The sequence below is a fragment of the Myxine glutinosa genome, chromosome 11, assembly GCF_964187855.1.
Source record: "Myxine glutinosa chromosome 11, kmMyxGlut1.1, whole genome shotgun sequence".
Classification (NCBI taxonomy): Eukaryota; Metazoa; Chordata; class Myxini; order Myxiniformes; family Myxinidae; genus Myxine; species Myxine glutinosa.
The window spans coordinates 117,011,512-117,035,706 of NC_136271.1; the positions used below are offsets into that span (position 1 = coordinate 117,011,512).

The following is a 24,195-nucleotide window of genomic DNA, read 5'->3' on the forward strand; positions in this document are numbered from 1 at the left end:
GTGTGTGACATTTCGACATATTGAGTTAGATGCTGCACATTCATTTTTACAAAATGGTTACTGGCAAGTCATCAGATCCAGAAATGGTGTAAAAACCACCGTTTAGAGGCCATTTTTCCCCGCAAAGCGGGGGTTGGCCTTTTCGGGGACCGTGGTAGTTGTTGTTTTTTTGTCCCCTTTTTGAAGCAATGTTTTACGGCCGGATGCCCTTCCTGACGCCAACCCTTTTTGCCGCCTTCAACGACAAACAGGGAATTACCAGTGAACTGGTACTCAATTAGCCGACCTCGGAAGGATGACAGGCTGAGTCAACCCCCCTGGCATTAATTCGGCGATCGACCGAGATTCGAACCCAGGATCCTAAGCCGGCACCCTAGCCGCTAGCCCAACACCAGAAATGGTGTCATGAACACAATTTATTTACGCACAAGCACAAAAGCAAGACGGGCCGATTTCCGATTCCGACGGGCCGACGGGCGAGACGGGCCGATTTCCGATTCCGACGGGCCGATTTGGAGCAAGAAAAAGAACGAGACGGGAGAAAAAGGAGAGAAACGAGACGGGGAAAGCCGATTGGAGAGGCGAGTGAGGCGCGATTGGAGAGGAGTGTGAGGCGCGATTGGAGAGGAGTGTGAGGCACGATTGGAGAGGAGTGTGAGGCGTGATTGGAGAGGAGTGTGAGGCACGATTGGAGAGGAGTGATTGGAGGGGAGTGTGAGGCACGATTGGAGAGGAGTGTGAGGCACGATTGGAGAGGAGTGTGAGGCGCGATTGGAGAGGAGTGTGAGGCGCGATTGGAGAGGAGTGTGAGGCGCGATTGGAGAGGCGTGTGAAGGATTGGAGAGGAGAGGAGTGTGAGGGATTGGAGAGGTGAGGGATTGGAAAGGAGAGGGATGTGAGGGTTTGGAGAGGAGAGGAGTGCTAGGTGGAGAGAGGAGAGTGTCAGGTGGAGACAGGAGAGTGTCAGGTGGAGACAGGAGAGTGTCAGGTGGAGAGGAGTGAGGGGTCACATATTATGTGAAATAACTAAATTCACACCATTTCTGGATCTGATGACTTGCCAGTAACCATTTTGTAAAAATGAATGTGCAGCATATAACTCAATATGTCGAAATGTCACACACATCCATGCCCGTGGGATTCCCACGGGTGACCCCGCTAGTCTTACTATAATTCACCAAATGTCTGTTTGTTCCCAGGTACCGCAAAAACGGCTGAACCGATCGCAACGATATTTTGGGTGGGTAATCCTGGGACCCCCTGGAGTAAAATAGGCTATATTGTTTTTCCAAATTTTTTCCAATTTTTCCAATTTTCCCAAACACGATGGAATAATATTTACCGGTATGAACAGTGATGTGGCTTTTGTTGAAATTCTACAAATACTGTTTAGATTTTGATGATTTGCGTGTGATATGATTCAACGGATGTTTATATAAATCGTTTAAAATAAAAAAGCCTTCAATTTTTGATATTTTGCCTTTTCATTTGGGCCTCCCAATTGAAGCCCCGCCCATTGGGCGGGTACCGTTGGTAGTTACATAAACACAAGTCACACAGGACCCAGAAAAAAGGAAAGATGTATTACAAGACGCAAACTCAGCTACCAACTCGACACGACCATCACACCATTCACTCCCGAGCAAACAACAAAAATCATCAAAAACTTCAACAACTCACAGGCTACCGGTCCTGATGACATCTCCAACTTTCATGTAAAACACCTTGAACCACACGGCATATCATCCCTCACAAATATAAGCAGTTTCTCCTGTCAACACTCCAGAATTCCCCAAATTTGGAATCTAGGCAAAATCATTACCCTCCTTAAACCAAACAAAGATCCCACCAAAGCAGCCTCCTGCAGACCTATCACATGACTTTACACACCCTCCAAAGTTACGGAACACCTTGTACTTACACTCACATCTCTCTCCCACACACCCAACACAGATTCAGACCAAACCGCTCCACCACCGCTCTCCTCACAAAGCTCACACAAAACACCTTTGACAGCTTCAACAATAGAAAACCATCAAAACGCACTATTCTTACCACCGTGGACATCAGCAAAGCATTTGACACACTCCCAAAGCTTTTACTCACAAACAAAATACTCAACACAAACATGCACAACAACACCAAATGCTGGCTGGGCAACTACCTATCATGCGCATCGTCATTCGTAATTTTTGACGGCTAGTTATCATGCACACGATACTTTCCGAATGGAGTCCCTCAAGGCTCAGTCCTCCACCCCACACTCGTTAATCTGTTCATGCATGACATTCCACAACCACATGAGAACATACAATTAGCCTCATATGCAGACGATATAAACCATCACTTCTACTCATAGCAACATCAACACGGCCACAGCACAACTTCAACCCTTCCTCAGCACCCGAAAAACCTAGATAAACACCCTACAAACCGCTCAGCACCCTACAGATCCTACAAACCTGGATCAACACCCACAAACCCCTCAGCACCCTACAGACCCTACTAACCTGGATAAATACCCTACAAACCCCTCAGCACCCTACAAACCTGGATCAACACCCCACAAACCCCTCAGCACCCTACAGATCCTACAAACCTGGATCAACACCCCCACAAACCCCTCAGCACCCTACAGACCCTACTAACCTGGATAAATACCCTACAAACCCCTCAGCACCCTACAGATCCTACAAACCTGGATCAACACCCCCACAAACCCCTCAGCACCCTACAGACCCTACTAACCTGGATAAATACCCGACAAACCCCTCAGCACCCTACAGATCCTACAAACCTGGATCAGCACCCTACAGACCCTACAAACCTGGATCAACACCCTACAAACCCCTCAGCACCCTACAGACCCTACTAACCTAGCCCATCAACAGACTAAAGGTAGCCCCCTCAAAATGAACAGTCAATCTTCTAACAAATTACACCAAGGAACTTAACGCTGCACCACACATCACACTGAACGACATCCATATTCCACACACACACCAAACAAAAATACTCGGTGTCACTTTTAACACATCCACGTCATTCTCAGATCACATCACAAACATTTAAAAAAGCATGAGCACCCAGGCTGCACACACTTGGGGCACTCACAGGCACCGACTTCGGACACCACAAGGAAACAACATCACTGACATACATTAGTCATTATCCGTCATCGACTATACCAGCTCATCTTGGGCCTCCAACCAATCAAACACATCTCAACACCCCGCAGACCATACAAAACAAAGGCCTCCGCACCTACAAACACCTACAAATCACAGCACCTACAAACAGAAGTAAAAATGATAAAAATCAAAGACCACCATGACAGGTACACAGTTCCCTGCAACGGCAAATGCCAACTCTAATCACCCACCATGCCACAACATGTAGAACCACCCACAGGCCCCTAGACACATTAAAACAACACCACAAAGACACTACAGTAATCCCCTTCGTAACATTCCCCCACCAAACAGAAACTACAAAAACATATCCACATCCACGTCATCATAAACGCAATAATCAAGCTGGGCCCAAACAGTATCTTGGGCACAAAACCCCCAATGATCAATGACACAGAAATTACTCCCAGGTCTGATCGTGTTCCCCTTTGACGCCTTCGCTGTGGAAACCAGCCACAACTTTTACACGACAAACATAGACTCGACGACACCACCGATGACACCTGCAACGACTGCCAGGCCGCTCCACACACAATAAAACATCTCGTGGAAGACTGTGCGGTCCTGGCCTCTTGTAGGCAAAAGCACAACATCTTAGATGTGAGGGATCTCTGGGTCGCTCCTGTGAGATCGACCGGCTATCTCCGTGCCGCTGGTCTGTTCAACCAGAACTGACTGGGGCAACACAACAAAAACACCAACAACTTCCCGAGTCTCTTCAATCTTATTCTTCCCTCCAGGGCTTCAAAACAGCTGTTCACAACCATCTCTGGTCATCTCACACCAACAACTATGATCCTTTCTACCCCCATTAACCCTCCCTAAGTCTATCTCTTTCTGTGTTTCCAGTTTTATCTTCCACTTCTGTGATTGAGAGGTTGCTGCTGTTTCCATATGGTTCACCCCCTAGCCGAGGTCCTCCTCTTGCCTTCATTCTTGTACACTTCCCATAAGTGTCCCTCTTTTTCTTTTGTACACAAGATCGAGGCTCGTGTAAGAGCTAACATTAATCACAAAAAGACAAACTGACATATAAAACATAAGATAAAGAGAGTGGGAGACAAGATGGGGAGAGAGAGGGAAGCACACAAGTACAACATTTGAGAGCAGGGACATCGGGGGATCTGTGGGAGGGAGAGGGCTTGGGGGGAGGAGGCATGGGAATGGGGGTGGGGGGGGGGTGGGAGAGGTATAAAACACATGGACACAGCTAGGACTTCCAGGAAAGAAGTCGGTATTAAAACTCCATGTTTGTCCTTCAACACTGCTGTTGGTGTCTCTCTGCATCTCTCTTACTATTGTTCCTTCCGTTTTGTTATGTCCTGATCCAAGCTGTAATTCTATCACTTCCACAAGCCTTGACACTATATATATATATATGAAAATATATATATATATATACAGTCACGTGAAAAAGTAAGTACACCCCATGTAAAGTTTTGACTTTTTCAACATATTTCAATATACAACTATTTGATCTTCATTTCAACAATATTGATAGATAAAGGTGATATAATATAACAAATATCATGAAACATTTACATTTTGTAGTCCATTGTATAATTTAAATAAACATAAATGCAAATTTCGCATGTGGAAAAAGTAAGTACACCCTTGGCTCTAATCGGTGGTATTGCCCCCTTTGGCAGAAACAACCTCAAGTAGGCGTTTCTTATAACTGTCTACCAGTCTCTGACATCGACTGGGAGAAATTTTTGCCCACTCCTCCATGCAGAATTCTTTCAGCTGTGCGATGTTTGAGGGGTTTCTTGCATGCACAGCTCGTTTCAAATCCCCCCACAACATCTCGATGGGATTTAAATCCGGGCTTTGACTTGGCCATTCCAGAACCCTCCATTTCTTTCTTTTCAGCCATTCCTTGGTGGATTTACTGGTATGTTTGGGGTCATTGTCATGTTGCAAGGTCAACCTTTGGTTGAGCTTCAACTTTCCGACAGATGGCCTCACATTATCCTCAAGCATCCTCTGTTACAATGAAGAATTCATAGTGGATTCTATGATGGTGAGCTGCCCAGGCCCTGATGCAGCAAAGCTGCCCCAAACCATAATATTTCCACCACCATGCTTTACAGTTGGTAACAGGTTCTTGTGGTCAAATGCTGTCTTTGGTTTTCGCCAAACATGCCTTCTGGTACTGTGGCCAAATAGCTCTACCTTTGACTCATCTGTCCAGAGCACATTGTTCCAGAAGTGCTGATCTTTGCCTAGGTGTTCATTGGCAAACTTTAGTCTTGCCCTGATGTTCTTTCTGGACAGCAAAGGTTTCCTCCTGGCACACCTCCCATGTAGATCAAATTTGTGCAGCCTCTTTCTAATGGTAGCCTCGTGCACTTTGACATCAACAGTGGCAAGAGCTACCTGTAGGTCCCGTGATGACATTATGGGGTTCTTAGAGACTTCCTTCAGCATCTTGCAGTCTGTTCTCGGGCTGAACTTCCTGGGGCGGCCAGGCCTGAACAAGTTGGCAGTTGTTTGGAATCTTCTCCACTTGTAGATGATCTTCTGGACAGTCGAATGATTGATTTCAAATTGTTTGGAGATCTTTTTAAATCCCTTCCCAGACTCGTAGGCATCTATAATCTTCTTTCTGAAGGCCTCAGAGAGCTCTTTTGATCTAGGCATGGTGATGCCGCACACTTCAACAACAAAGAGCAAACCAAACTAAATGTCTGAGGTTTAAATAAGACAGGTTCCTCCAAGATCCTCTCTAACGATGTTCTAATCATTTGCACCTGAGCTGGTGCACTTGATTCTAATTTTAGGTGTTTGAAGTAGTGATAAATGTAGGGGTGTACTTACTTTTTCCACATGCGAAATTTGCATTTATGTTTATTTAAATTATACAATGGACTTCAAAATGTAAATGTTTCATGATATTTGTTATATGATATCACCTTTATTTCTCAATATTGTTGAAATGAAGATCAAATAGCTGTATGTTGAAATATGTTGAAAAAGTCAAAACTTTACATGGGGTGTACTTACTTTTTCACGTGACTGTATATATATATATATATATAAAATAATTATATATATATATATGTATATATATATATATATATATATATATATATATTATATATAAATAAATAATAAAAAAATATATATAATATATATATATATATATTTAAAAAAAAAATATATATATATATATATATATATATAGATATAGTCAGCAAAGGCATAAAAGAAAGAAAACTCAATTTCTCAATTTTCACAATCATTTTGCACAGTCATTTAATTTCTCAATCATTTCTCAATACCTTTCTCAATACATCTCAATACATAATTGAAACAAAATAAATAAATACCCCAAAATGTATTCTCGTCAAAATGACATCATAATCAACAGCATGTATTGATAGATTATCTGTGTTTATCTGTGACACGACTCCCACAATTTATGACCCGATGACAAAGGAAATGCATGAATGGTGAGGGATGTAGATTTCAAAGCCTTATGAGAAAATTTCAGCCCACACCCACACTTCCTATTTAAAAAAGGGGAAAATACCTTTCCAAATATGAGATTACCATGATCAAAGGACTCCGCATGAGCAGGGTTACAAATTGCAACTCTGTTCTCACTTGTGCAGAGTCCACACACACACGCACACACACACACACACACACACACACACACACACACACACACACACACACACACACACACACACACACACACACACACACACACACACCTTACCCAACTAAAAATAATCACAAAAAAACATAAATGGTCTTTGCATCTAGAGTGGTGCAAAGATGGAAATATCGTTCTAAAGCGCAAACAATGTGACGTCATAGTGGAAATTTCATGAAGATTTCAACAGCTATTCTGAAGTTTTAGCTGAAATAAGTGCGATCATCAAATAAGATGTCAGCTCTAAAATATACAAGGACAGCAGTTGTTGTGCAGATAATCACATTTTAAGAAATATCAGAAGAATCCACATTTACGAGTGTGCTTGTGCAAATTTCACGAAGGCCGTTTACATATTACGTACCCAAAACCAACACTTTGAACCACTTCGGCCCTTCTGCATATGCAATGGCATACAGTTATTAATCCTTTTATGTAGATACTCTTTTTGAGTGTGAGAAGACTGGATTTCATGAGGGGGCATGTGTGAGTGAACAGTGCAAGGGTTAGAGTTTGAGGAAGAATTGGAGACATTACCAAGATTGTTTGACAGAATAATGTGGGAAAAGTTTGAAATTTTGACTCGACTCATAATGACAGCTCAGCTTGGAGGGTGGGAGCTTGGGTGGCGGAGAGAGAATAAAAATCCACATTTCGGGACATCATGGAGAACTTATGATAGAAGGCTACTGAAAAAGGAAGGTGTTGAGCTTTAAAATTTCAACAACAGATTACATAGCAGTGGGTACAGAAGATATGTCTAACATAAGTTCTGTCACTCAAGCTTTTGGGTCTCACTATCTGCCATGATCTTTCCTGGGAAAACCACATTTCAAATCTGGCCTCCAAAACCAGTCGCCGACTGGGCATCCTCCGTCGTGTGAAGTCCTTCCTTGGCACACCTGAGCTCCTCACCACATACAAGGCTTTCATCCGCAGCTCAATGGAATACTGCTCTCCCCTCTGGGCTGGTGCTCCTGCCTCACACCTAGCTCGTCTTCACGCTGTTGAAACCAAAGCGTTCAGAATCATTGGAATCTCCCGCGATGAAGCTAACTCCAAGGGCCTCTCACTCACTCACCGCAGGCAGGTTGGTGGTCTTTCCGTCTTCTACCGACTCCTCTCTGGCCTTGCCCCCCCCCCCCCCCAGCTCTCTCTGGGCTCTGTCCCGCAAATATTCCTACAGGTCGCACAAGATCTGCCTGCAACCCTCTTATGGTTAAACTGCCAAAATCAAGACTCTCTGCTCACCTTCACTCCTTCATTCCTCTTTTCTCCCGCCTCTGGAACAAACTCCCTCACTCTCTTCAATCCCACTCCACCCTCCAGGTCTTTAAAACAGCTGTTCACCACCATCTCTTATCTTCCCCCATCCAAAACCTTGATCTTTTCTACCCCCGCTAATTTCACCCCAATTCCCCTTTTTTGAAATACCAACTTCTGTCCTGGAAGTCCTTGGTGTCCTTGTGTTTTATACTTCTCCCACCCCCCCCCCCTCCTTCCCACGCCTCCTCCCCCCAAGCCCTCTCCCTCCCACACATCTCCTTGCTCTTAAATGTTGTGTGCTCTCAAGAGTTTGTGTGCTTCCCCTTCTCTTGTCTTCCGCTCCCTCTTTTTATATATTTTGTTTGTCTGGTTGATTTGTTTGTGAAGTAAATGTCAGCTCTTTCACGAGCCTCGATTCAGTATACAAAAAAAAACCAAAAAACAGAAATATCCGTGAGTAGGAAAACTGACAGAGGAAAAAGGAAAATCGAATCCCTTGATTATTCATCATATTACATTGTAGAACTAACAACGTCAGGGTTAGCTAGTACAATTGGGAAAGCAGACGGAAATAAACTTGCCCCGCCAATTAATGTGGCAACACAGGTTGGGGAAATTCCCATGAGGCCTGGCCAAGCAAGGCCAGTGCAGCCAAAGCGATGGGTTGGAGGCCATGTTGGCATTGCAACAACACCCACCTTTTTCCCACACGCGGGTAGGTCCGAGGGACACTCGTGCTCGAGGTTCTCCAAGCTGTCGTCGGCACCGTGTTTGTAAAGCAGCTTCACCAATGGTGCGTGCCCCCTTCCCACGGCGAGGTGCAGCGGTGTGCAGCCGTCCCACATGCGGCTGTTTACGCACGCGCCATGGGACAGCAGACAGTCCACCATGGTGGTGCTGCTCATTTCCACTGCCAGGTGCAGGGCGGCACGGCCACTGCAAGGTTCCTGACATTAAAAAAAGGATCGATGGAGGATTAGGTTTATGTATTGCGTTGACTGATAACAGATTTTTATATAATTACCTGTGCTACCAAAGGTGGATGGAGGTTATGTTTTCATCCATGTCTGTCTGCCAATTTGTCTGAAGGCAGGATGTCCAGAAAGGTCATGGACGGATTTGGATGAAACTTGGTGGATATGTTGCGTATAAGACGAGGGCAAATTGATTAGATTTTGATGAAGATCCAGATCCGGATACGAGAATTTTTCGTTGTTTCCAAAGTGATTCTTCATAATAGAGATTGGAGCAAAAACGATATATAGCATGATATTCCCAAAAGTTGTGGACAGATTATGACAAAACTTGGTTGATGAGTTGTGTAGGTGACAAGAACAAGCTGATTAATATTTCGGTTCAGGCCCGGATCCAGATCTGGCTTATCAGTGGGATACAAAACATAAACTGTTCAGCTTGGCGGAGGTATGCTCTCTACTGACCACCATTCTAGTAATCAATATGTATCTGTCAGATATGCCATTTGGTAACTGAAACGTCGGTGCAAAACAAGATTATTTGGAGAAAATTACTATTGGTTTGCATCCATTGGCAAAAGGCACGATATGAATACGATTATTATTACTAGTAGAGTACCCACCCTCCGGGTGATCTTGTTCCAGGCATGCAACATGTTCTTCTGGCACATCCCTTTTTTTGGGCGGTGCATAGGCAACAGACCGCTGTCTCATTCGCTCCGAATTTTTTTTGAAAAAAACCCGGGTTACGTAGATGAATCAAAAACGTGTACTGCTTCTGTTTTCTCGAATTAGGTGTCTTTGTCATAAAAAAAAAATTGCGACTCCCTCCTTCTCCCCCAAGAAAGAAAATGCTAAGATGGGCGAATGTTTTTTTTAACGTGATGGAATTAATTGAAACGATGTGCACAGGCACAACTTCCTGAGATCCCTGAGAATTTCAGTGCAAGATGTTCATATTCCAGTGCAAGAAATGTGGTCAAGACATTCATAGTCAGGGCCCTTAGGGATATTTTGGGGCCGTTTGGTTCAAATTCTTCCAAAAGCACCAAATTTGGCCCAGATGTTGCCCATGCCATACTCTTTCGATTTTTGACGGGCGCCAAGACGGGCGCCCCCCCCCCCCTCCCCGGGGTCCCCATATTGGCGAAATACTAAATGGCCGCTACCCGGATTAGAGGAAAATCAGTTAAATAACCAAAAGGGTTGGAATCATGTATGATACTGTGGCGGACACGAAAGCCCACTGGCGTGGTGACATAATTCCGCGCACCAAGTGGGCGGCGGCCACGCCCGAGGGGTAGGCGTGGCCTGAGGATATACACGGGGCGCGCAGCCCAGAGCGCGCTAGTGTTACAGTGAGCTCCTGAAATAAAGACGCTTATAAGTTACCGCTTGTCCGCTTCCTCCTTGCTCGCAAGCAGCGCGCGTAACGCCGCGCTTTACTGGTGACCCTCGACGTTGGATCTGCCGGAGCGATCCTTCCACACACGATGCCATTGCCATGGCCAACTTCATCAAACTTCCCGAATTTTGGGAGGCCCAGGCCGAAGTCTGGTTCGTCCAAGCCGAAGCCCAATTTCAGCTTCGGCGCCTCACCGGCGACGACACGCGCTACTGCCACGTCGTCGCCTCCCTCGGGCCCGGCACGGCCGCTCGAGTTGTGTCCGTCCTTCGCCACCCACCGGACGGCCACAAGTACGAGGCACTCAAGCGGCTACTCCTAGCCACGTTCGGCCTCACGGACGACGCACGGGCCGACCGCCTCCTGGATCTCCCCGAGCTCGGCGACACGTGCCCGTCGGTCCGAATGGACCATATGCTGTCACTGTTGGGCGACGAAGCCCCCGGTTCTCTATTCCGGGCGCTTTTCCGTCGCCAACTTCCAGCGCAGGTTCGCCTCGCATTGGCCGGGACCGTGCTAACGGAACCCCGAGCATTGGCAGCCGAGGCGGACAGGTACTTTGCGGCCGTCACGGACCTCGAGGCTGATGCTGCTGATGATGCTGATCCACAGCATCAGCTTACACAGCATACGCAGCATGCTGATACGCACCTCGTGACCGCCGCCACGCCCCGCCCACCGCCGCAGCGAAAACCGCCACCGCGGGGAAACCCGCCAACTCCACCGGCCTGGCGGAGCCAGCCGCGCTCCTCCAGCTCCACCACCTGGTGCTGGTTCCACGCCAAGTTCGGCCACGAGGCTCGGCAGTGTCATCCGCCATGCTCCTTCAACAGGTCGGGAAACACCCGGGCCGGCGCTCAATAGTGGCGATGAGCGCCGGCCGTTCGAGCAGCCTGCTGTTCATAACGGACACCTTATCCGGGCACCGTTACCTGTGCGACACGGGAGCGCAGGTGAGTGTCGTTCCCGCCGGTACGTCAGACAAGCACGCCGCGGGCGGGGGCCCCGCGCTGCTTGCCGCGAACGGGACGCCCATCCGTACGTACGGAAAACGCTGCCTTTCTCTGCGGTTCGGAGGGCAGGTTTTCCGATGGACGTTCGTCACCGCCGACGTGCCCATGGCACTGCTTGGCGCGGACTTCCTGTGCGCTAATGGGCTCCTGGTCGACGTAGAGCGCAGACGTCTTGTCCAGGCCGAGACGTTCAGCTCGCTCGCTTGTGCGCTGCCCAGCTCGTCGAGCAGCTCAACGAGCGGCTCGCCGAGCGGCTTGCCCAGCGGCTTGCCGAACGGTTCGGTTCCGGCCACGTTGATCTGTACGCTTCCGGCAGCGGACGCATTCACCCGCCTCCTCGCCGGCTTCCCGGCCCTCACGCGGCCCACCTTCTCGGCGGGGGCCGTCAAGCACGGGGTGGCCCATCACATCCCCACCGTCGGGCCACCGGTCTACGCCCGGGCACGCCGCCTCGAGCCGACGAAGCTGGCGGTGGCAAAAGCGGCGTTCGCTACCCTGGAGCGACTCGGCATCGTTCGGCGCTCGGAGAGTGCTTTGGCGTCGCCGCTGCACATCGTGCCGAAGCCCGGCGGGGGATGGCGACCGTGCGGGGACTATCGCCGTCTCAATGATGCCACCACTCCCGACCGCTACCCCGTCCCCCACATTCAGGACTTTTCCGCCCGTTTGGCGGGCATGTCCTTCTTCTCAAAGGTGGACCTCATACGCGGCTACCATCAGGTCCCCGTCAGGCCGGAGGACGTCCCGAAGACGGCGGTCATCACGCCATTCGGACTCTTCGAGTTCCTGCGGATGCCCTTCGGTCTGAAGAATGCGGCTCAGGCGTCCTGCGCGACTTGGATTTTGTCTACGTCTACCTGGACGATATCCTCGTCGCCAGCGCGTCCCGCGAAGAGCACCTACGCCACCTCCGCACGCTCTTCGAACGCCTGGGCCAGCATGGCCTGATTGTGAACCCCGCAAAGTGCCGGTTCGGCGTCGCTGTAATCGATTTTCTGGGGCACCGTGTCACCAGGCACAGAGCCGTCCCCCTGCCGGCCAAGGTGGAGGCGGTGAAGGGGTTTCCGCGCCCCCGCACGATCAGAGGGCTGCGGGAGTTCCTGGGCATGGTGAACTTTTACCATCGGTTCCTGCCCCGTATCGCCCAGCTCCTGCGCCCCCTGCACGAAGCTCTCCGAGGTAAGCCGGGCAAAGGCGACGTTACCTGGACCGAGCAGATGGACACGGCGTTCACGGGCGCGAAGCTCGCCTTGGCTAACGCCACCATGCTCGCGCACCCGGCGCCCGATGCACCGATCGCCCTCACCACCGACGCCTCGGACTACGCGGTGGGCGCGGTGCACGAGCAATGGGTGCGTGGAGCTTGGCAACCGCTGGCGTTCTTTAGCCGGCAGCTTCGCCTGCCCGAACGCCGTTACAGTACCTTCGACCGCGAGTTGCTCGGGCTTCACTTGGCGGTCAGGCACTTCCGCCATCTGCTCGAGGACCGTGCGTTCACGGCCTTCGTCGACTACAAGCCGCTGATCTTCGCGATGGGCAAGGTCACCGAGCCGTGGTCGGCCCGGCAGCAGCGTCACCTCTCGGCCGTGTCCGAGTACACGACGGACATCCGGCACGTCGCGGGGAAGGACAACCCGGTGGCGGATTGCCTTTCCCGGGCCATCGCCCATGCAGTCCACCTCGGCATCGACTATGCCTGGATGGCAGCGGACCAGGCCGCTGACCCCGACGTCCAGGCCTTGCGGACCGCCGTCACGGGCCTCCACGTCACCGAGGTGCCGTTCGACGGCGTGGGCGCGGCCCTCTTGTGTGATGTCTCCCTCGGGCGGCCTCGCCCCATCGTGCCCGCGGGCTGGCAGCGCCAGGTGTTTGACGCCATCCACGGCCTGTCCCACCCGGCCGCGAGGGCCTCCCAAAGGTTGATCGCCGACAAGTTCGTCTGGCATGGCCTCAGGAAGGCCGTCCGCGGCTGGGCCAGGACGTGCCTCGCGTGCCAGCACGCCAAGGTGCACCGGCACACCCAGGCCCCGTTGGCCCCGTTCACGGTGCCGGAACGCCGGTTTGACCACGTCCACGTGGACCTGGTGGGACCTCTGCCCTCCTCACGGGGTTTCACCCACGTCCTCACCATGGTGGACCGCACCACCCGGTGGCCGGAGGCCGTGCCCTTGGCATCGACGACGGTGGCGGACGTCGCGCAGGCTTTCATCGCCACCTGGGTCGCCCGGTTCGGCGCCCCCTCAGACATCTCGTCCGACCGCGGCCCCCAGTTCACCTCGGAGCTCTGGGGGGCGGTCGCGCAGGGGCTCGGGGTCCGGCTGCACCGAACCACGGCCTACCACCCCCAGGCTAACGGCCTGTGTGAGCGATTTCACCGCTGATTGAAGGCCGCGCTCCGGGCCACCCTCCGCGACGGCGGCTGGGTCGACAGGCTCCCCTGGGTCCTGCTGGGCCTCCCGACGGCGCCCAAGGAGGACCTGCGCGCATCCGCGGCGGAGTTGGTCTTCGGGCAACCGCTGCGGGTGCCGGGCGAGTTCCTCCCCGACTCCACGGCACCATGGTCCGCGGCACAGCAGCACTCCGCTCTGCAAGAGACCGCCCAGAGGTTCGCCCCGGTGCCAACGGCATGCCACGGGCACCCACCGACGCACGTCGCCCCGGAGCTTCGCACGGCGGAGTACGTCTTCGTCCGCCACGATGCCCACCGGACACCACTGCGGCCCCCGTACGATGGGCCTTTCCGCGTGCTGGAGACCGGGGCGAAGCACTTCACCCTGGACATCGGCGGTACTCCTGACCGCGTTTCTGTAGACCGCCTCAAGCCGGCCCATCTCGACGTGGACCATCCACCGCCAGTGGCCCGACCCCCGCGTCGGGGCCGCCCCCCTGCGGGCGGACCCCCGGCACCGCCCAGCCCCGCCGCCCCCCGGTCCTGCACCCATCCCAGGGGCATCCCACCTGGCATCCCTGCACCCCGGACGCCGCCGATCGACAGGGGGCGCTTCGGCTGGGTCATCCATCTGCCCCGCAAACTGGCCCTCGAGGTGTGCGGGAATTCTGGGGGGGCGCGTGTGACGGACACGAAAGCCCACTGGCGTGGTGACATCATTCCGCACACCAAGTGGGCGGCGGCCACGCCCGAGGGGTAGGCGTGGCCTGAGGATATACACGGGGCGCGCAGCCCGGAGCACGCTGGTGTTACAGTGAGCTCCTGAAATAAAGACGCTTATAAAGACGCTCATACCGCTTGTCCGCTTCCTCCTTGCTCGCAAGCAGCGCGCGTAACGCCACGCTTTAATACCACTTTTCAGGGGTTTTCGAGGTCGAGGAATCCAATTATGATGTTATTTTGATGATTCGAGGTCAAGGTCAACCCTCAAGGTCATCTTAAAGGTCATTTTTGAGTCAAACATGTCGGTTTTTGAGTTTTTTGTCAAGATTTACGCGAGGTTCATCATTTTATGTTTCTGGGTTGGGTAATCGAACTCTGACCTTATTTTTGACAATTAGAGGAAATATTTACATGTCTATTTCCTAATATTCAGGCATATGCAGTTCATCAGTCTAATTACAAAGGTACGGATTTTGATGTTTTATGAACTGTATGCCATATCCTTGTGTTTAATTTTTGTGCGATCATGATCCGGGTTCATGTATGCATGATTGTATACATGTCATAAATATGACGTCATAGGTCATGTGACCTGTCGGCCATATTGGATTTTATGAAAACCTTAAAAATGGCTCCCTGCCTTCATTTTTCGATCGATTCATTTTGAACTTTGACCACTTATAGTACGCCATGTGATTGGATGCATATCCTAATTATGACGTCATAGGTCAGGTGACATGGCGGGATGGACCGGTATGGTCCCCGGATCATACCGCCCTTGGCGCCCGTCAAAATTCGAAAGAGTATGGCATGGGCAACATCTGCGCCAAATTTGATGCTTTTGGAAGAATTTGAACCAAAATATCCCTAAGGGCCCTGACTATCAAACTTTATCCCGACAAAATTCCTGCAGTGCATCAGTTACTGGAGCCAGATAAACATAAAGAGAAACGTGTAGCCGACTGTGAGTGGCTCCAGAGGATGGTAAGAGAACAAGACGATGTTTTGGATGTTGACTTTTTTGCAGATTTTGGTTTGGTTTGGTTTCATCTTTCTGGGAATGTAAATTCACAAAACACTCGTTTATGGCTCCGTGAACAACCTTATGCAATGCATGAAACACCATTTAATTCCAAGAAAATTGGTGTTTGGTGTGCTGTAAGTCGGCAAAGAATGAATGGACTAATTTTTTTCTCAGGAACAGTAAACTCAGAATGTTACATCGACATAATCCATGAGTTTCTTGGGCAGCTTAAATAATAAGAAATCAATCGAGGATAGTTTCAGCAAGGTGGTGCCACGAGTCACACACGCTTCACGATACAACCACGTGACCGATGACGTCATCAAAAAAAATTTCCTCGACTATATCACAGACAGGAAATTTCATACTGATCGAATCAAGCATTCTACTTGTCGACTTATGATGTCATAATGAAGGCACCTATGACATCATTAAAATATGTTATTCCCATGGGGAGTACTTTAGAATGAGCCACCTTTCAATTTTTTCCATGGAGCTTTTTTGCAGATATAGAGGCACAAAGTTTTTCAGTTTTTCCAAGATGGCGCCCATACAACGTGACCTATGACGTCATAACTAATATGACCCTACTGCAAAGCCGCAATGAGCCGGTGAAGCCAAAGCCTCTATTGAACTTTTTCGCAATTGTTTATGCATACTTCCGTATCCGCAAGATGGCGGCCTCCATGGAGCGATTTGGTGCGTCAAAGCTTCGAAATTCTCAAAGGATCCAGCAAAATCTGGCTTTTCAACATAATACGTACGCATTCATTCACAACACCGGCTTCGCCGGCTATCATGATAAATTTCTACAGGAGGCACTCCTATGGTGGAAATTTCGTGTCAATCGGACCAACAGTTGCAGAGAAAACGAATTTTAAAGGGAATAAACCCGCAAAATGCCAGCGGAAGGGACATGCATACATACATGCATACATACATACATACATACATACATACATACATACATACATACATACACTGTTCCAGACAGCATTGCCCTATGCTGTTAAAAAAAATCACCCTGTATAATGGAGCTATGGCCTGAGTGTGTGTATGTATGTAGATGTTTACACATATGAGTGTGCATCCATGTGCGAAACTTGAGCCAGAATTCAAATATGGATACTTTGTATGCACATATAATGAGGTGGATACTTCGAGACCAGGGAGGGCTCCGTTCCAGTTCCACCTTTTGAAACCGCAAGTAGAGATAACAACCAACGACACACACACACACACACACACACACACACACACACACACACACACACACACACACACGATGGTGCAACTAATCCAAGCATGAGCACCTGAACCTGAACGGCCCAATCCCAACCTCTCAAATTCTAACCACCCTCACCCTCGTACTCTCAGGGAGCATGTGTTAAGCATCGTGTTTTCCAATCTATTCTTCATGACAACTTTCTAATTGCCTCCGTCATATCTTTTGCACATTGCTGTCATGAAATGTAACAAAACCGACTGTGGGATACAGCTGGTTCTGCAAAATGATGGTGAGTAAGGCATACTCCAAATGTGTCACAACCTCTTTAATCTGGCTTTATGCCACTGGGCTTTCCCCGATGCCTGCTGCTTAATCTACATCAAATTCATCAGCATTTTCCCTGATGTTGTAAACATTCCAGTCATGTTATTCCACATTCCGATACTGTACATACAATGCAAAACCTGAAAAAACAAGTGTAGAAAACATAAATGCACATGCTGGTGGAGACTTCAAGAAGGGAGGATATTTTACTTTCCAGAATATAATTCAAATATTACTATGGGTTCTAGCTGCATGAGAAAAATGACAACTGCATCTAAAGTTTCCTTCATTTAAATGTAAATAGATGCAGTATATACAGTGCCTACAGAAAGTCTACACCCCCTTTCAAAATCTTCACCTTTTGTTGCCTTGTAGCCTGGAATTAGAATGCATTAAATCAGACTTTTCCAACTTTATTTACACATTGCAACTCACAAGGTCCAAGTGAAAAACAAATTAAACAAATTTCAGAAAATTAATTAAAAATACAAAACTAGCATATCTTGGTTGGATAAGTGTCCAATGCTCTTATAACAGCAATTGTAAATTAGCTTAGGTGTAACCAATGACCTGCAAAATCACACACCAAGTTAAATGGCCTCCACCTGTGTTAGATTGTAGTGATTCTGATTATTTCAGAACAATATCAGCTGTTTCTGTAGGTTTCCTCTACTGGATAGTGCATTTCACAGCAAATACTCAACAATGACCACCGAGGAGCTTTCAAAAGATCTCCGGGAGAAAGTTGTGGAAAGGCACAGATCCTTGGTGCCTGTGCACAAGGAAAAGGCACAAGTTTCATCGACATGTGCCAAACCAACACATTCGCCAAACTAACACATACCAACACACCGAACCAACACACCCGCCAAACTAACACAAGCGCCAAATGAACACATTCGCCAAACCAACACATTCGCCAAACCAACACATGTGCCATGTGCCAAACACGTGCGCCAAACTAACACATGCACCAAACCAACACATGCGCCAAACTAACACATGCACCAAACCAACACATTCGCCAAACTAACATGCGCCAAACGAACACATGCACTAAACCAACACATTCGCCAAAACCAACACATTCGCCAAAACAACACATTTACCAAACCAAGACATGTGCCAAACCAACACATTCGCCAAACCAACACATTCGCCAAACCAACACATGCGCCAAACCAACACATTCGCCAAACCAACACATTCGCCAAACTAACATATGCGCCAAACCAACACATTCGCCAAATCAACACATGTGCCAAACCAACACATTCGCCAAATCAACACATGTGCTAAACCAACACATTTGCCAAACCAACACATGTGCCATGTGCCTAACATGTGCCATGTGCCAAACACGTGCGCCAAACTAACACATGCGCCAAACCAACACATGCGCCAAACTAACACATGCACCAAACCAACACATTCGCCAAACTAACACATGCGCCAAACCAACACATGCGCCAAACTAACACATGCGCCAAACCAACACATTCGCCAAACCAATACATGTGCCATGTGCCTAACATGTGCCATGTGCCAAACACGTGCGCCAAACTAACACATGCGCCAAACCAACACATGCGCCAAACTAACATATGCACCAAACCAACACATTCGCCAAACTAACATATGCGCCAAACCAACACATTCGCCAAACCAACACATTCGCCAAAACAACACATTTACCAAACCAAGACATGTGCCAAACCAACACATTCGCCAAACCAACACATTCGCCAAACCAACACATGCGCCAAACCAACACATTCGCCAAACCAACACATTCGCCAAACTAACATATGCGCCAAACCAACACATTCGCCAAATCAACACATGTGCTAAACCAACACATTCGTCAAACTAACACATGTAGCAAACCAACACATAAGCCAAACTAACACAAGCGCCAAACCAACACATTCGCCAAACGAACACATGTGCCAAACCAACACATTCGCCAAACTAACACATGCACCAAACTAACACATGTGCCAAACCAGCACATGCGCCAAACCAACACATTCGCCAAACCAACACATCCGCCAAACTAACACATGTGCCAAACCAATATATTCGCCAAACTAACACATGCACCAAACTAGCACATGCGCCAAACCAACACATTCACCAAACTGACACATGTGCCAAACCAACATATTTGCCAAACTAACACATGTGCCAAACCAACACATGCGTCAAACCAACACATTCGCCAACCTAACACATGTGCCAAACCAACATATTCGCCAAACTAACACATGCGCCAAACCAACACCTTCGCCAAACCAAGACATGTGCCAAACCAACACATTCCCCAAACAAACACATGCGCCAAACCAACACATTTGCCAAACCAACACATTCCCCAAACAAACACATGCGCCAAACCAACACATTTGCCAAACTAACACATGCGTCAAACCAACACATTCGCCAAACTAACACATGTGCCAAACCAACATATTCGCCAAACTAACACATGCGCCAAACCAACATATTCGCCAAACTAACACATGCGCCAAACCAACACCTTCGCCAAACCAAGACATGTGCCAAACCAACACATTCCCCAAACAAACACATGTGCCAAACCAACACATTTGCCAAACCAACACATTCCCCAAACAAACACATGCGCCAAACCAACACATTTGCCAAACTAACACATGCGTCAAACCAACACATTCGCCAAACTAACACATGTGCCAAACCAACATATTCGCCAAACTAACACATGCGCCAAACCAACATATTCGCCAAACTAACACATGCGCCAAACCAACACCTTCGCCAAACCAAGATATGTGCCAAACCAACACATTCCCCAAACTAACACATGCGCCAAACCAACACCTTCGCCAAACCAAGATATGTGCCAAACCAACACATTCCCCAAACTAACACATGCGCCAAACCAACACCTTCGCCAAACCAAGATATGTGCCAAACCAACACATTCCCCAAACTAACACATGCGCCAAGTCAACACATTCGCCAAATTAACACATGCGCCAAATCAACAAATTCGCCAAATTAACACATGCGCCAAATCAACACATTCGCCAAACCAACACACGTGCCAAACCAACACATGTGCCAAACCAACATTCGCTGATTGCCTCATGGAAGGGTTGTCACAAAAATCACGCTCACAATGCAGATATTAGACAACGCTGGACTTTATCTTTCATAAACATCAGGCGAACACAACCGGTGACCTGGGGGGGAATTGACACAACTTCCTGGTGCACTCTGGGTGCCGGCGACGCTACTATCTCTATGGTCAGCGGAGCAATTATCGACAAATATACCCTCCCCTCCACCAAACATATGGGATGCTAGTCCATGTGGTTCATCCATGCTCTGTCCTTAAAATGTTGAGCATCAAGTGAAGCAGCATGTAAAACTTTTAAAATATTTGGTACGACTCGGCCTGTCACAATCAGACTGCCGACCTCCCAGACTCGGAGGGGACACTCTAACCACAATGCCATTCCGTCTGGTGACTGCCAATGCTATTTACCACTATCAATGCTGCTCGTATATAAAATGTTTGCATCTCCAACACGGCAGTGCTTTATGGCATGCTTGATAGCATCTATCACATTTGTGCACAGTGCAAAAGGAACAAGAAAAAAGAGCAATCAGAGATTGCAAACCCTTGCCAGGATGTATTTTCAGTGGTTTTTTTTCAGGCTTTTGTATTAAAACAAATATGGCGGCCGAACACGTGACCGATGACGTCATCATTTTTTTTTTCTAAACTAATTTATTCCTAGATTATGCTCAAGAAATTTAATCTTGATCAGATGAAGTTTTGTACTTGTCGAATTATGACATCATCATTAACATATTTTATTCCCAATGGAGAGTTCTTTACAATGAGCCATGTCTCAATTTTTTCTATTCAGCCCTTTGAGATATAGAGGTGCAACGTTTTTCGGTTTTTCCAAGATGGCGGCCGAACCACGTGACCGATGACGTCATCATTTTTTTTTCTCCAACAGTTTATGCCGACATGGCGCTCAAGAAATTTCATCTTGATTGGATGAAGTTTTATACTTGTCGAATTATGACGTCATAATGGAGGCACCTATGACATCATCATTAACATATTTTATTCCCGATGGAGAGTTCTTTACAATGAGCCATGTCTCAATTTTTTCTATTCAGTGCTTTTGGAGATATAGAGGTGCAAATATTTTCGTTTTTCCACGATGGCGCCCGAACCATGTGACCTATGACGTCATAATTATCATTAAAATTTCTGCAGGTGGAGTTGCACCTATGGTGAAAACTTCCTGTCAATCGTACCAACTGTTGCAGAGAAAATCATATTTATTCTGTGCGAACAAACAGACAGACAGACAGACAGACAAACAGACAAACAAACGGACTCAGATGCAATACCCTCTCCTCTGACGGGGGTAATAAACATTATACCAAAGCATCAAAATCACTTTTTAAACACCAGGCAAGCAACTAACCTATAATAACTTCCAGTTACGATAGCATACATTGAATTATCTTTAGCCACAGAAAATATGGAGAACCTCTTTCTGCAGCTACTTTAGGGGGAAAGTGTCTGCAGCGACTTTAAGCCAATAGTGCTATGATCGTCAAAACGACGGATGCCATTTCTTACAAACAAAGTTTACTCCTAATATAAGTTCTAAGGGGAAAGGAGGGACAGGGAAGGGGGGAGGGATGGGAAGGGAAGGCATGGGAGAATGGAGGGAGGGGAAGGGGAGGGGATGGGGAGCAGATTGGGGGAAGGAAGGGGAAGGGAAAAGGAGGGAGAGGGAGGGGAGGTGGAGAAATTTACCCGTGTAAAGAGTACTTTAACCTCAGCATTGCCAGTTAAAAAGAGAATTGTAATACCCCTGCTACCACCACCAGGTGGCCCCACACGGTACATATTTGCATGGACAAATCTCCTCCCCCCACACTCCCATGTGAGGCCGCGGCTACATAGCCCATGTTATCCCCTCCTTCCTCTCCACCCTCCCTTACACAAAGTTGTATTTGTACCTCGAGTTTGGAGTTTGCAACTTAAAAGATGTGGCCATGCAATCTATATTATAAAAGGAGCCGTGTCTGTCTGTCTGTTTGTTTGTTTGTTTGTCGTGTTATAACTTGAGAACAGATTAACGGATTTCAATAAATCCAACTACGGTGGATTCGGGTAACTCCCGGGAGTGTTTATGAGTCAAAAAAACATGTATATATATATATCTATGTACATATCTGTGTATATTGAACACCAACGCCGTGGCGACATGATATCTGTGTATAATATATATATATATATATATACTATATATATATATATATATATATATATATATATATATATATATATATATATATATATATCTGTGCGGTGTCTGTCTTGTGTTGTCTTGTCACTGAACTACTCCGTCAAACTTTTGTGAAATCGTACCAAACGTCTGGTATGCACCTACCTTTCCCGTCGGTATGTCTTAAGAGTACATTTTTTGAAAAATTTTCCAATTTTTTTTTGGGGGGGAATTTTTTGGGGGGAATTTTTTTTTTCAACTTAAGTTTTCCGCTTCAATTGTTTATAAAATGTAATATCACGTATATTACAAATACATTTGTGCATTATGATTGATTGAATTATGATTGATGTAAAGTGTAAACCATGACAAAACAGCAACTCAGGTACAGTAATTTATCTATATATCTACATATCTGGGCAGTGTCTGTTGTCACTGAACTACTCCCTGAAACTTTTGTTTCCGTGGTTGTGAAGTGTTTTTAATAACGTGGTGGTGGTTTTGAATCACGTGGTGGTGAGGTATTTTGAATTATGTGGTGGTAAGGTGTTTTTAAATGACGTGGTGGTGAGGTGTTTTTAATTCACGTGGTGGTGAGGTGTTTTTTAATCACGTGGTGGTGAGGTGTTTTTTAATCACGTGGTGGTGAGGTGTTTTTAAATCATGTGGTGGTGAGGTGTTTTGAATTACTTGGTGGTGAGGTGTTTTTAATTATGTGGTGGTGAGGTGTTTTGAATTAGTTGGTGATGAGGTGTTTTGAATGACTTGGTGGTGAGGTTTTTAAAATTACGTGGTGGTGAGGTGTTTTGAATTGCATGGTGGTTAGGTGTTTTAAATTATGTGGTGGTGAAGTGTTTTGAATTACGTGGTGGTGAGGTGTTTTAAATTATGTGGTGGTGAGGTGTTTTGAATTACGTGGTGGTGAGGTGTTTTGATTTACATGGTGGTGAGGTGTTTTGAGTTACGTGGTGGTGAGGTGTAATCGTCCCAAACTTCCAGTCTGCACCTACCCCTCCCGTATGTATGTGCTGAGGGGTTCTTTTTTGATTTTATATATTTTTTCAACCGAAATCTTCAACCTAAATTGCTTATAAAAATGTAATATCACAAACACTACAAATAAATTTGTGCAAAATAATTGTTTGTATTATGATTGGTGTAAATCATGACAACACAGCAACTCAGGTACAGTCATTATCCTCAGCTAAAATAAGCCTGTTCCTCAGTTACGCACGAGCCGAGCCAAGCTAGTATATATGTATCACGGTAGTTGAACGCTTGTCGCTATCCGCATTTAGTGGATGTGAGCAAAGTATTTCATACTAACCCAACCCTAACCCAACAATATATATATTGTTGCGGTTGTGGGAATAAGGATGACCCCCCTCGTAGGTAGTTGCACCACAACATGTAGCCTCGCTTTATTTCAGTCATTTCTTAGTAAATGTAAGCGTTGTCTCCTTTCCTGTGTTAGTTTGCGTTGAGCAGGCCAGTGAGTTAGGTGTTCTTTGGGCTGGAATGCCACGTGCTAGGCCTGGAACAAGTCTGGCAACGCCGAAGGGAGGAGCTGCAGCGGAGTGGCCGGTAAGCAGCGAGCAGCCAATCGGAGCTCAAGGGGAGTGGCTCACAACGGCAGTGAGAGGAGGGGCTTAGAACATTCGGGTAAGGCTGGGGAGGGGCCATAT

At 47.6% G+C, this 24,195-nt stretch overlaps 1 protein-coding gene across 1 annotated transcript in view; it reads right to left on the reverse strand.

Annotated features, from left to right (window-relative positions):
• Positions 1-24,195, reverse strand: part of LOC137436940 (NF-kappa-B inhibitor epsilon) — a 54,829-nt gene that overhangs the window by 5,501 nt on the left and 25,133 nt on the right. The window contains exon 5 of the mRNA XM_068131179.2: positions 8,820-9,068. Within this exon, the coding sequence (XP_067987280.2) occupies positions 8,820-9,068 (249 nt within the window). The remainder of the gene's footprint in view (positions 1-8,819; positions 9,069-24,195) is intronic.